The sequence below is a fragment of the Gasterosteus aculeatus genome, chromosome 1 (assembly GCF_964276395.1).
Source record: "Gasterosteus aculeatus chromosome 1, fGasAcu3.hap1.1, whole genome shotgun sequence".
Taxonomy (NCBI): domain Eukaryota; kingdom Metazoa; phylum Chordata; class Actinopteri; order Perciformes; family Gasterosteidae; genus Gasterosteus; species Gasterosteus aculeatus.
In genome coordinates, this window is record NC_135688.1 from 3,733,360 (window position 1) to 3,746,559 (window position 13,200).

At 41.9% G+C, this 13,200-nt stretch overlaps 1 protein-coding gene across 4 annotated transcripts; it reads right to left on the bottom strand.

The window, feature by feature from the left end:
- Positions 1 to 12,350, bottom strand: LOC120826773 (von Willebrand factor A domain-containing protein 5A). 4 transcript variants are annotated; one of them, XM_078108080.1, is made up of 21 exons: positions 12,067 to 12,350; positions 11,305 to 11,352; positions 10,886 to 11,088; positions 10,583 to 10,805; positions 10,280 to 10,455; positions 10,075 to 10,189; positions 9,828 to 9,976; positions 9,651 to 9,739; positions 8,480 to 8,624; positions 8,260 to 8,339; positions 8,057 to 8,171; positions 7,817 to 7,975; positions 5,198 to 5,301; positions 4,638 to 4,858; positions 4,462 to 4,506; positions 4,185 to 4,232; positions 3,412 to 3,453; positions 1,847 to 1,870; positions 1,031 to 1,179; positions 764 to 887; positions 1 to 666 (listed from the first exon to the last, which is right to left on the bottom strand). In XM_078108080.1, the coding sequence occupies exons 2-21, from the start codon at positions 11,348 to 11,350 to the stop codon at positions 587 to 589; spliced, it is 2,337 nt and encodes a 778-aa protein (XP_077964206.1). In that variant the 5' UTR covers positions 11,351 to 11,352; positions 12,067 to 12,350; the 3' UTR covers positions 1 to 586. The 4 variants fall into 4 exon arrangements, with proteins under 4 accessions (XP_077964206.1, XP_077964217.1, XP_077964213.1 ...); XM_078108091.1 differs by lacking the exon at positions 3,412 to 3,453; XM_078108087.1 differs by lacking the exon at positions 1,847 to 1,870.
- Between the last annotated feature and the right edge of the window lie 850 nt (positions 12,351 to 13,200).

The following is a 13,200-nucleotide window of genomic DNA, read 5'->3' on the forward strand; positions in this document are numbered from 1 at the left end:
TTCAAGGTAGATGGAAAGGTTTATTTTTGGTTTTCTCAGACAAAGCTCAGCTTGATGTACCACAAAGGCCTATTAAAACCTAAGATATGAAACACATTATATCATTAAGAAACTCTACTGAAACCGCATGTTCCGTTCAGATACCCTCTAATTGTATTTTATAAAGCGAAGACTGAATTTTGTCCCCTATAACTGTCATTACAGGCGCAATAGTGAAGGATCTTTGACGGCAGGTACAGACAGCAGGAAGGATTACATGAAGCTGAAGCTCTTTCAGTGCATGTGTGCATATATCTGTTTATGCTGGAAATCATACACATTCAAACCACCAGGTGGCAGGAAAAGACCAAGTGAGGCAGTATTTAGAGCAGCATTACTGAGATGAAGGATGAGAGAAGGTTGGAGCAGTGATTGATTGGTCCATTAAAAAATATTCCTAATATAAATCAAACATTTGTGTACCAAGGGCCTAAACAAGCTGCGCACCTCACGACAACCTTTAAAAATGCATTGTTTGTTAGGTAAAGGTGGCAGGAGGGAGTCACGTTGAACCAATCCTGCAGGAGAAGCTCCTTCAATGAACACCTCAGAGCCCCACGGCGTCTTTCTGCACGTTGCAACCCAACAGAGCATTTCCTGCTTCCACACACTCCATCACCAATGATGCTGCAGAAAATAAAACACAGAACACGTCATCAGCAGACTGTGGATAAGCAGTGACTTTTAAAAACATCAGATCAATACTTCATATTTTTCTTTTTACCTTTCTGAGCTCGCAGCCAGGACACAGCCTTCATAGACAGAAGCTCCCACTCCTCCTGAGCATCCATCTTGAAACCATGAAGCCAAATCAGAGCCAGAATGGTGGCCCACACGTCCTGCTTGACCTAATACAACAAAACAAACAATGCAAAATGGAATAGAACCCAACGGGGAAAACAAAGTTAAAGAGAACAGAGGATTCAGCACCAAGGGCAACATTGAACAGTCCCATTATTAACCAATGTTATTGTCATTGACAGCAACCCACCGATGCAGGCTTGGGCTTCTCCACCTCCTCGCTGGTCTTCCCCAGTGCAGCAGCCAGATGTGGATCCAGCAACCAGCAGCCAGACGCCTTCTGCAGGGAGACCAGCTGCAGCAAAGGGTCTCTGGGGGGCTGTTTGGGCCGACAGCTTTCTGAGGAAGAGATCAGAGTGAAAATATAAAAATCCCTCTGGCTCATTGTACTGAGAGTGATCAATTTGGTTTAGTAATTTCCATTGTTCTCTTCCTATTTGATACTGATGAAGTATATTATTAGTATATTATTAGTATATATATATATATATATATATATATATATATATTTTTTAGAGGAACGACATATGAGGGAATTATTCAAAAAAATAAAAATGTGACATGCAAAGATGGAAAACACTGACCCAATAATAATAATGTTCTGCTAAGTATCTATATGTTTTGAATGATAAAAAGTATGGCTGTCAAACTAAACGTGTTTTAAGAATTCACATTATTAATATTATTTAATATTGATCAAGATGATCAAATGTGTGTAGTTTTGTGTTTAAAATAACATTAACAATTAAACAACAGTGTCTGAAATACACGTTTTCTGAAGTGATTACTCATTACTTGTAAGATTTAGTCTAATAGCCACTAATGGAGATTAGTTCATTTCAAAATGTGTGATTAATTAATTTCTCTTAATCTTATTGACAGCCCGAATAAAAAGTTTAAATTTAAAGCCAGAAAATCACCGAGCGTATTACAATTCACCCAGAGGGGAACATGAGTGAAACAAAAGACGAGAGTCAGCAGGCGTGTGCTAAATAACTCTACTTACCAAGTGTGTCACTTTGGTCCATCACTTAAAGAAAAAAAGAGATGTTGAACGTTATACAACAGCAACAACAGTAATAACAAGGAAGGAACTCAGATTGGGACATTCTCAATGTGTTAACCACTTCAGGAGGAACCAGATTACAGAGGAAAGAAAATGTAAATCATCCACAGCGACACTGGTACAGTGTCATGAGAACTCCACCAAACAGAAGTACGTGCCGCGTGCTCCGTATGTATCCATGTACATGTATGAAGGATTTAGAGCTGGACGGTATACCGGTATATGGTTTTCATACGGTACGAATTCCTCACGCTCCGTTCATACCGGTGTAACGCGATGTTGCTCCTAAGCGGGCGGCAAAATTATTTTAGACACGTAACAACAACGCGCCAAGCGACCGGAGCTACTTGTGTTATGTGTGTTGAGATTGAGTCGTGGTTATAACTTTAAAACAACAATGGATAACCGACAACAAACAGGGTAAAACACCACGACACAACGGCTTGTGACACATAAACAACAAACAATGTAACACTAATAATTGTACATTTATAAGAAATTACCCCGCCGAACTGCATGCTGGGTACAGCTCACAACAACAGGTAACGTTAACTCTGTTGGTTACGTGACAACACGGAAAGAGCATAAAGGAGGGAGACCCGAGATGCACCAACACAACTTGTGCCCAAGAGAGGAGCTGTGTCTGTTTGAAGGGTTTTGGAAAATCTGACATAAGTTACATCAGAAAACGATGTATTGCAAAGTCTTCCGAGTCTCTGGTGGCAACACTAGCAGCCACAACAAGCTAACACGCTAAATAGCTAACGAGCTAACAAGCTAACTCCCCCAGGCCAGTTTCTAGCGCAAACAGCTGTTTACAGCCACAACAAGCTAACACGCTAACAAGCTAACAAGCTAACTCGTCGGCCAGTTGTGGGCAATTTGGTCAGCGGGCGGCTCGTTCTTTTTCGGGGACAATTAATTAATGTGTTTACTTGAAAAAGCAATACCGTGATATACCGGGACACCTCAGAATCTTTTTTAATACCGTGATATGGATTTCTGGCCATACCGTGCGACCCTTTAAGGGTTCAGTACATTTAAAATGATTGCACACATGCCAGTGTAGCCACACGCAGCGCAGCCTTCATCGCATGCTGCACTAGATAATCACGTGTTTCTTATGTCAATTACCCCCAAACAGGGGCCAAAATAACTCCTACTGTTCATACATTCATTCATTATCACATTGCAGCTGCAAGAAGCAAGCAGAGAAATTGTGCCATAGAAAAGTGTTGTCTTCTATTGAAATTAATTTGAGTATATTTATATATATATATATATATATATATATATATATATATATATATATATATATATATATATATATATATATATTCATACATATACAATCAGAAGGTAGGAATTAATAACAAGAAGAAGTTTAAATGAATCAAAATATTTCAAAAGTGTAGAAATGTGTGGAGAAATACACAGGTATGCGTTTAACTCCGATCCAGATTTGTTGTACTTCATCATGGAACATTAAGACAGGTTTTACTTACTATCCATCGAACAGGACGTTTGACCAAAGGCAAGCCCAATCACTTTGGGATGAAAAAAAGAGATTGATGTAAAGATTTATACAAGGAAGGATAATAACAAAGAAACTAAAATTGTAAAATTGGGACATTCTCAATGTGTTAACCACTTCTGGAGAAAGCAGAAGACAAAGAAAAGACCATTTAAATCACCAACAGCGACACTGGTGCAGCTAGTGGATGGAACTTAATCATTAAATGCCTTTGGCACAATCTAATGTGGTAATTTACAAATATGATTTACTTTAATGTGCAGATACCAGCCGTTGTCTATCTTTGTATCTCTTGTCTGAATTACAGTCCATGGTCACGTAAAAAAAGTCTTTGGCAATTTTTGGTTTAATAACAAAATTCCCTGAAAGTGATTGTTTATATTTATCACCCAGTAAACACTGTTATTGTGACACCAGTATGATGTGGTCCAGGAAAATAGTATTTACAGCCAGCACTTTTCCTTGAGCCAACCAGACAGTGTCATTGCCGAGGCAGGTGACTTTATTCTTCCCTCACAGAGTAACTTTGAGCCGCCACCTCCATTACTATTGCCTTAAAAGAGATGACACTCTCATCTCATTAACATTATTAATTAATATTTATATTACTCTCTGAGGTTAAAAAGATTAAGAGAAAGTGGTCAGGACGTTACAAGGGTAACATAAGTAATCTGCCGGATTAAACATTTAAGACGATGCAGTTTTGTTTACATCCATTTGGCGTACTTATAGAAATACACTTACTAGGAGACATCTGAGGAAGCTGCGCCATATCACAAGACATCACAGGCACTTTGAGATCATAAAAACACAGCGTGAGATGAAGACATGAGCCATGCTAAGAACCAAACCAAAAATACAGACATAACTACTGGATCGGGACATTATGTGACTACCAAGAAGTTCAAATAGTTTAAAATATCTCAAAAGTTTAGAATAGTGTGTAGAAATACACAAGTATGCGTTTCTCTACAATTCAGATTTATTGAGGTTTACTTACATTAGGACAGGTTTTACTTACTTCTCATCGAACAGAATGCCATAGGAGCCATGCAGGCCATCATCCCTTTGAGATAAAAAAAGAAAGAAATTGATGTTGAGATTTGAGCCGAGACAATAACGAAACAAACATTGTCTACATACATTTTCATTCATGGTCAGCTGTATTTCTGTTATATTTCTATAGAAATGACTCACTGGGTGTTGGAATCGTTCTGCGCAGCAGAGGTCCTTGAATAGCTTCGCTGTTGGATTTGTTGACGGCAATGAAGGCGGTGAAGACACTGCTCACTCCTGATTGGACGCTGAGCTCCACCACCTTCTTCTTCCCTCCTGCGTCTTCCTGTCCTCCAGGCTCTCTCACCTCCATCTCCAGAGAGCGGATCACGGTCCGAGCGGCCAACCTGTGGACCGTTAGTCTGCAGAGACAAAACACAGATTTACAAAATTATAATACACATACTAATTATTTCTTTTAGGGTTCATGTACATCCAGGACTGAAAAGAACAAAGAGATTCTACAGGGATTCTTGACTAAATGATTACATTCGAGGCCGCTCTGCACATTGTGTGCGTCAGCCACTGAGCAGACCTTTAATGCATCAGTGCAATGCTCTCTTAACGGACAGTTCCTTGGTTCTCACTCCTCGCTAAAGTCAAAGAGCTCCTCCTTCCATGGTCCTTTGATTTGAACTCAATAATGAAAATGAACTCAACATTTCTAAGGACAGGACCCAATGCATAATTGTGCTGCTTACCCAGAGTCCTCTGCAGGTTTGAGACTGAAGTGGAGCTGGGTCTGAGAGGGATGACCTGCCAGGCTGTACGCCACCGTCACACAGCCCTCTGACGCCTCCGAACTCTGAGGAAACATCAGTGTCACAAACCATTTCTTCCATCATCGCTGACCTGACAAATCAAACGAGAGAGTAGTTCCAGTAGTTCCACTGATCCCTCATTGTCTGACCACTTCTGTGTTTTCTTTAATATTTCTTTCATTCCTGACACACAATCAAAATCAAATACTGTCAAAAAATGGTACATCAATGAACATACTAATGTACTCTTTAAAAATGTTATCTCCTCGTTACCACCTCTAATCCCATGTCATGCTGATAATCTTGTAAACAACTTTAATTCCAAAATTTTGAATGTTATAGATGACATTGCACCTGTTACGGTTAAAACCAGTTCTATTAAGCAAAAGGCACCCTGGAGAAAAGCTGCTGTTGTAACAGCCCAGAGAAGAGAGTGCAGGAAGGCTGAACGAATCTGGCGGAATACAAAACTTCACATTCACCATGACATCTATAAAGAGCGCCTCCGGGCCTACAATTTAGACTTAAAAAGTGCTAGGGAAACATTTTTCTCCAACATCATTAAAAACAACACTAATAAGGCAAAAACCCTATTTGAAACTGTTGACAGACTGACCAACCCCCCAACACAAATACCACCTGAACTCCATTCCACACAGAAATGCAATGAGTTTGCGTTCTTTTATGCTGATATAATTGAAGGCATCAGACGCGCCATTAATATCTCAAACAAAAATGTTGGATCACCACCCTATTTAGGCAAAAGTAACACAGCAATGATGACAAGCTTTACTGCCATAGACTCTCAAACTCTAGTGGAAACGGTGACAAATTTAAAACCCTCCACCTGCTGTCTTGATGCTCTACCTACCAACTTCTTTAAGAATGTTTTTGACTGCCTAGCAACAGACGTATTGCAAATAGTTAATAACTCTATTCAGACAGGCCATTTTCCAAAAGCTTTCAAAACTGCAGTTATTAAACCTCTCCTAAAAAAGCGGAGCCTAGATGCCTCTATTATCAACAACTACAGACCAATTTCAAATCTACCTTTCATAAGTAAAATAATTGAGAAAGTTGTCCTACAACAACTTAATCACTTCCTGGCTTCAACTGGCTGCCACGACAATTTCCAGTCAGGATTTCGACCTCTTCATAGAACCGAGACGGCCCTTATTAAAGTTGTAAATGACATCCGTCTTAACACAGACTCTGGCAAAACTTCAATATTAATGCTATTAGACCTCAGTGCTGTATTTGATACTGTCGACCACTCAATACTTTTGGACAGGTTGGAAAACTGGGTGGGGCTCTCAGGCACAGTCTTAAGCTGGTTCAGGTCATATCTACAAGACAGGAACTATTTTGTTTCCATTGGTGACTTCGTATCAGAAACAACCGACGTAACGTGTGGAGTCCCCCAAGGTTCGATCTTAGGGCCGACTTTATTCAACATCTACATGCTCCCACTAGGACAAATCATGCAAAAAGATTGACCACCATTGCTACGCTGATGACACCCAAATCTATGTAGCGCTATCACCAAACGACTATCGCCCCATATCTTCTGTGCCAGTGCATTGAGCAAATCAAAGACTGGATGTGTCAAAATTTCCTACAACTAAATGAAGACAAAACTGAGATCATTGTATTTGGTGCTAAAAAAGAAAGGTTTAAAGTAACCCAACACCTTCACTCTCTGTCCCTGAAAACATCAAATAAAGCCAGAAATCTGGGGGTTATTATGGATTCAGATTTACACTTCAAATCAAATCAGTAACAAAATCGGCCTACTACCACCTCAAAAATGTAGCACGACTTAGAGGGCTCATGTCAGCTCAAGACTTAGAAACACTTGAACATGCCTTTATAACTAGTAGGCTAGACTATTGTAATGGTCTCCTTGCAGGTCTTCCAAAAAAACTGTCAGGCAGCTCCAGCTTGTTCAGAACGCTGCTGCTAGAGTTCTAACAAAGACCAAAAAATGTGAGCACATTACACCGATTCTTAAATCCTTACATTGGCTCCCAGTATGTCAGAGAATTAATTTCAAAATCCTACTGCTCACATATAAATCACTACATGGTTTAGGGCCAAAGTACATCACTGATATGTTTCCACTACATAAGCCTTCAAGATCACTAAGATCGTCTGACACCAATCTGTTAGTGATTCCCAGAGTAAATACAAATCATGGGAAAGCATCATTTAGTTACTACGCAACAAACAGCTGGAATAAACTTCCTGAAGATTTAAGACTTGCCCCAACTCTGACCACGTTTAAAACAAGACTGAAAACTTTTATGTTCAGCTTCGCCTTCTGCTAAATTTGACCTACATTGCACTTTTAACCTCTGCCTTTAATTAAATAATTTAAATAAGATTTTAATTTATAATTTTATTTGCTGTTTTTAATTGTCTTTTAATTCCTGCATTTTATTTCACTTTATTGTATGAAATGTTATGATGTGTAGCACTTTGAGTCTGCCTTGTGTATGAAAAGCGCTATACAAATAAAATTGCCTTGCCTTGCCTTGCCTCAGATGGTGGCGCTCCTACCTGTCCAGTGAACTGGGCGTAAACCAGTGACCTTTGACCCTGGAAAAGTGCTGCGATCGGTGGAGAGAGAGCGGTGACAGAGACTCCGCTCGGCAGATCCCACTTGACTGAGACGTCCACCACGGACGGTTGCAGAGCAAACCGCAGCGACTGCATCACCTGGTGAGTAAGAACCATTTAAGTAATCATGTTTTGGTGGTGATTTGATTTTCCATTGACATGAAGGCAGCGGTGTGTTACTTTGGGCTGCATCCTGTCGGCCCCTGTGATGAACTGAGCGTGGCCTCCTCCTTCTTTGGCCAACCCGTTGATGAGAGCAGAACTGGCCCCTTCCCCGATCCCAAAGGAGAAACACCTACAACACAGTGGGCTGGTTTTTACACACCCAGCACCTAAACATGGGACTTATTTTAGCAATTGTGTTGATCTTCTTGTTCTTTGACCTGTGGGAGGCTGAATTCTGCTTCACCAGATTTATGACTTCTTTTGTGTTCCCCACCTCTCCGTCAGTAAAGACAAATAGCTGATGAGGAGAGTTCACACAAAGTTACACACAGCAACAATGGGAAAAACACACAGCATGCGTTGAGTCATCCAAACGTATTTCTCAAATAGACGTGTTTCATTGCTGTTTTAGTGTGTGTGTGTGTGTGTGTGTGTTACTTGTCGAGGTTGACTGGGAATGGAGGGCTGTCTGTAAATGTGTTTAAGTGGCTCAAGGATCTCAGTTCCTCCCAGATCAGCCTCCATCTCTTCCACTTTCTTCAGAGCCTCTTCCATGGTCTTCTGGTTGTAGTCTTCACTCTTACTGCAGCCAGAAACACACAAACTTTACAGGATACAGATGATCTACAACCCTTAAACATAAGCATGCCTTCATTATAGGATTAATTCATTATCAATTATTGGGGGAGGACATTTCAAAACTTTGACATTAACAATAGTCAGTGGTTACACCGTGGTGATTTAAGCAATAAGCTAGCTAAATAAGCAGCTAAAGTACTGCCTCAAGTACCTTGTTGCTTTTATAATACAGTTCTCAGCAAAATTAGAAATAGTACGTAAATAGCTGCCTTTCAGCACAAAATAGTTGTAGACACCAAACAGTGAGCCGCCTCTCTCTCCTCTGTCCTCATCCTTCTGGACCTCTCTGCTGCATTTGACACAGTCAACCACCAGATCCTTATTTCCTCCCTTCAGGAACTTGGTGTCTCAGGCTCTGCTCTCTCCCTTCTCTCGTCCTACCTCGACGGCCGCACCTACCGGGTAACCTGGAGAGGATCTGTGTCGGAACCTTGTCCTCTTACTACGGGAGTTCCTCAGGGTTCCATCCTGGGTCCCCTCCTCTTCTCGCTCTACACCAACTCTCTCGGAGCTGTCATTCGCTCGCATGGCTTCTCCTAGCACAGCTATGCCGATGACACACAACTAATTCTCTCCTTCTCTCCCTCGGACACCCAGGTGGCGGCACAGATCTCTGCCTGTCTGACTGACATCTCTCAGTGGATGTCCGCCCACCACCGAAAATCCACCCCGACAAGACTGAACCACTTTAACCGAACCTCGGCGTGACACTCGACAGCCAACTCTCCCTGACTCCCAACATCACTGCGACGACAGGATCCTGTAGATACACGCTCTACAACATCAGGAGAATACGTCCTCTTCTCACTCAGAAGGCTGCCCGGGTACTGATTCAGGCTCTTGTCATCTGGCAGTATTGAATCATTCTGGGATGTTTGCTGAAACTGATTGTCTGTCCTTACCAAAAAAAAGAAAATCCACCAGCCACCACTGGTCATAAATCACACTTTTGTTGGACTAAGTGACTCACGGGAAGATGTGTTCAAAGCTGGATCCGAAACTGTAGATGTTGAAATAGCAGCCGAGCGGTAGGCTCTTCAACAGGAGCAGCAGAGTGTCCTTAAGGGAGGAGAATAAGATGAGGGTCACTTTGTGAGAGACAGACACTATAAATGTGTTCATGAGAGGAATAAGACATAATTAGTACCCTGGCATTCTTTATACGCTCTCCATGCATACTGCCGGATCGATCCAATAAGAAGACAAACTCTCCAGATGAAGCCACTGAAGACATCACAGCCTGAGGGAACTCTGGGTACAGGCTCAGCATCACTACTGAATCACCCATCAGAGAGCCTGAACACAGAGGAAATGATCATGCATCTGTCTTTTTATTACTCATCCCAACACATTACAACTCCATACTACATGTATCAGTTTAAATGTAAACTCACCAGGCTGGGAAGAGGCCTGTCCTGCCTCCACCATCGCAGAGGGCTGGTGGGCGTCTTTGTAATAAATCAGCAGTTCAACATCTCTGTCAAACTTGTGTCCTGCAGCCAACTTGACCTGCAGTTCACCAGACAAACATCACAAGTCATTACCAATACATCTCCTCTTCTCTGTGATGGAAACATTCATCAGCAGCACTCTACCTACCGTGGCCTGGGTTTGCTCTGTGTTGAGGTACTGCAGAGGGTCCAGGGGAGAGCTGGACTCTACTTTGGAGACGGGACGAGGAGAGGACACTCGGGCAGAGAAAGACAGAGTGTAGGGCACCAGAGAGGCTGGAACAGAGGTCACCTGGACGTTGGACCCTTCACTACCAACGCTCCCTGTCAATGAGGTAAAAACGTTCAGATATGAAGCCCAAGACAACAAGAGGCCATTGACGTGTACAGGTGTTGTGCTCCAAGTTGAAGCTTGAGGGCTCCTGAAGAAGCTGCTGGCTGCTTTTCCTACCCTGAGGTTGGTAGCGAGGGTTGAGCACAGCGGGCAGTAGGAACCTCAGCCCTTCATCGGCCTGCACAGCCAGCTCAGTGACGTACTCCAGCCTGATGGAGGCGCTCTCTCCTGGAGGCAGACTGCCCACACTCAGAGAGAATACATCTGGACTCTGCTCGCTCTCCTCCAACAGGAAGGCCTGCTGACCGGAGCTCAGAGCGTCGTCGTACTCCTCACGGGCCTGAAACACAGAAAGCACGAGTGAAACACTGGCTGCGTTTCACAGCTCCTTTGAGAGAAGGTCGTTGCTGTGCAGCTCACCTCCTGTTTCTCCTTCACCTCCGCCACTATCTCCGTCTGTCCAACAGTGGCGCTGAAATGACAGACGGCAGCATCTCCAGGCAGGGGGAAGACAAAGACAGCCTCCAGTGGTTTGTCTTCCTGGTTGTGGTAGTTCAGAGTGGAGACCACAGTAGCCACGTGGTCCTTCACCTCCAGCTCCACCTCCACGCTCTTCAGAGGAACTGAGCGAGCAGCAGATGGAAACACAGTGAACACAACATGCTTTCCTACGTTGTTGAGGTTTATTCTTTACTGAACTGTTTCATGTTTCCGCTGCATCAGAAGACCTGTAAAACCAAGAAGTGCATCCTGCCTCCAATAGTGTGCAAAGCAGGATGAAATTGGACAATAGAAGTACCTTTTATATTTGAAGTACAAAGAATGATGGGGGTTCGTACCTGGTTCCTTCTGAGAGGTTATTAGACCACAGCAGCTCACCATCATACCTGTGCAACAATCAAAGAGGACGTTTGAGGACTTCATGCTGCTGGGGTGGATGGTAACAACAGCTACTGGACATTCTGCAGCGAGCAAGGTACGCTTTTATAAAAACAACTAATCATCCATTATATATATTTGTATACAATTCAAAAGTCTGGACACACCTTCACTTGAAATAGAAGGTGTGTCTAAACTTTTGACTGGTAGGCTACTGTATGAATCCTACCAGAAGATTGAAGTTAAAAACACAATAAATAATATAAAGAATACATTTTGTAAATGTATTGCCAAAATAACAAACGTCAAAAACGGTAATTAATAACACAAACACACGTTTCCTCCCACGCTGCTCCTCTGTGCTGCGCCCTTCTTCGTTCATTCTGCGTCTTTATTGTTTAGCTGAGTTTTATTAGAAAAACCCGTCTACACTCTTTTTTTATACAATGGATCTGGATAACTGTTTGCTTAATGTTATTGAGAAATCTAAAAATAGATTTCCACGACGGGAAATGACCGAATACAACGATAACAATCCGGTGTTTATTTAAGGTATTTTATTCTTTCAATGTCTTTATAAAGCATCGCGGTATTCCAGTAAAGTTCCTTCAGAAATCCAAAACCAATGATACACAAACAGTATCCAGACTCAATTCGGATTGCGCAGTGTTGTAGTCAGCAGACTATTTATCTAAATAAACACACAGCAGACTAACTCTTACCTCTGAGGATGGATCTCCACGCGACAGTTTCAGAAGTTTCCTCTTGTAAATATCCGGAGACAACTTGCGAGGTTTCTAAAGCAGAACGATGTCAAGTGACAAACCAAAAAAGTTAAAAGTCACTTCCACCGGCTGCGCTGAAGCAGTGACGAGGGAGTGCCGACTGCAGTCGAGCCCGTCGAGCGCAGCAGCAACAACAGCCACGAGAACGCGCACGTTCACCACGGAGCGCGCGCGAGAGAGCGTGAAGGAAACGACTTCAAAATAAGAGCCCAGTCAACGCGATAAGCCACGTCACATAGATTTAATCATAAAATAATATAATTATACGTTTAATAAAAAATTGAATCGAAGAACAGTGCACTAATCAAATTCAGAAACTTCAAGGTTGCATGAAGAAATAGTGTTGATAATATATTTTGCTTTTCTGCCCTGTCTGTATTACATTTAACTGTTTTATGTCAAATAATCAATAAAATCATTAGTTTAACAAAACAATCTACTTGAATAGCATTGTATTTACTTTGTGAAGAAAATAATTTCCTTTTCTAACTTCTCGCCTGCAACTTGCTGTTGAATTGGTTAAAATAAAAATGGATCTGGGGAACTAAGTGTAACCCTGAAACAATAGCTAAATAATTACCAGCAAATTCATTGATTCTCTGCACTGTTTTAAATAACCTTTATCTTTGGATGAAGTATGAACTACATTATTACATTATAGGTCATTTAGCTGACGCTTTTATCCAAAGCGACTTACATTACATTTGTAACCCATGGCATTTTACATGTTTAACCAGGGAGCTATTAGGAGATAGGTGTCTTGCTCATGGACACTTCGACCTGAGACATGGGGTAGCCGGAACTCAAACCACCAACCTCATGGTTCCCAGCGCGCCCTCTCTACACCTGCGCCACAACAACCCAAACAACTCACAGCCACACACCTGCAATTTGTTCACTGTATAAAATAACCGATTAGTGTTGGACAAGAGCAAGATATCAACTCAAGTAAAAGGTTTGTTTTAAAGCATGAACACCCCTCAGACCCAGTAGTTATTAAGGATATATCTTTCTACACTTGATGTCACAAAGTTTGTACTGCACAATGAATCAGAACGGTGAAGACTGAAA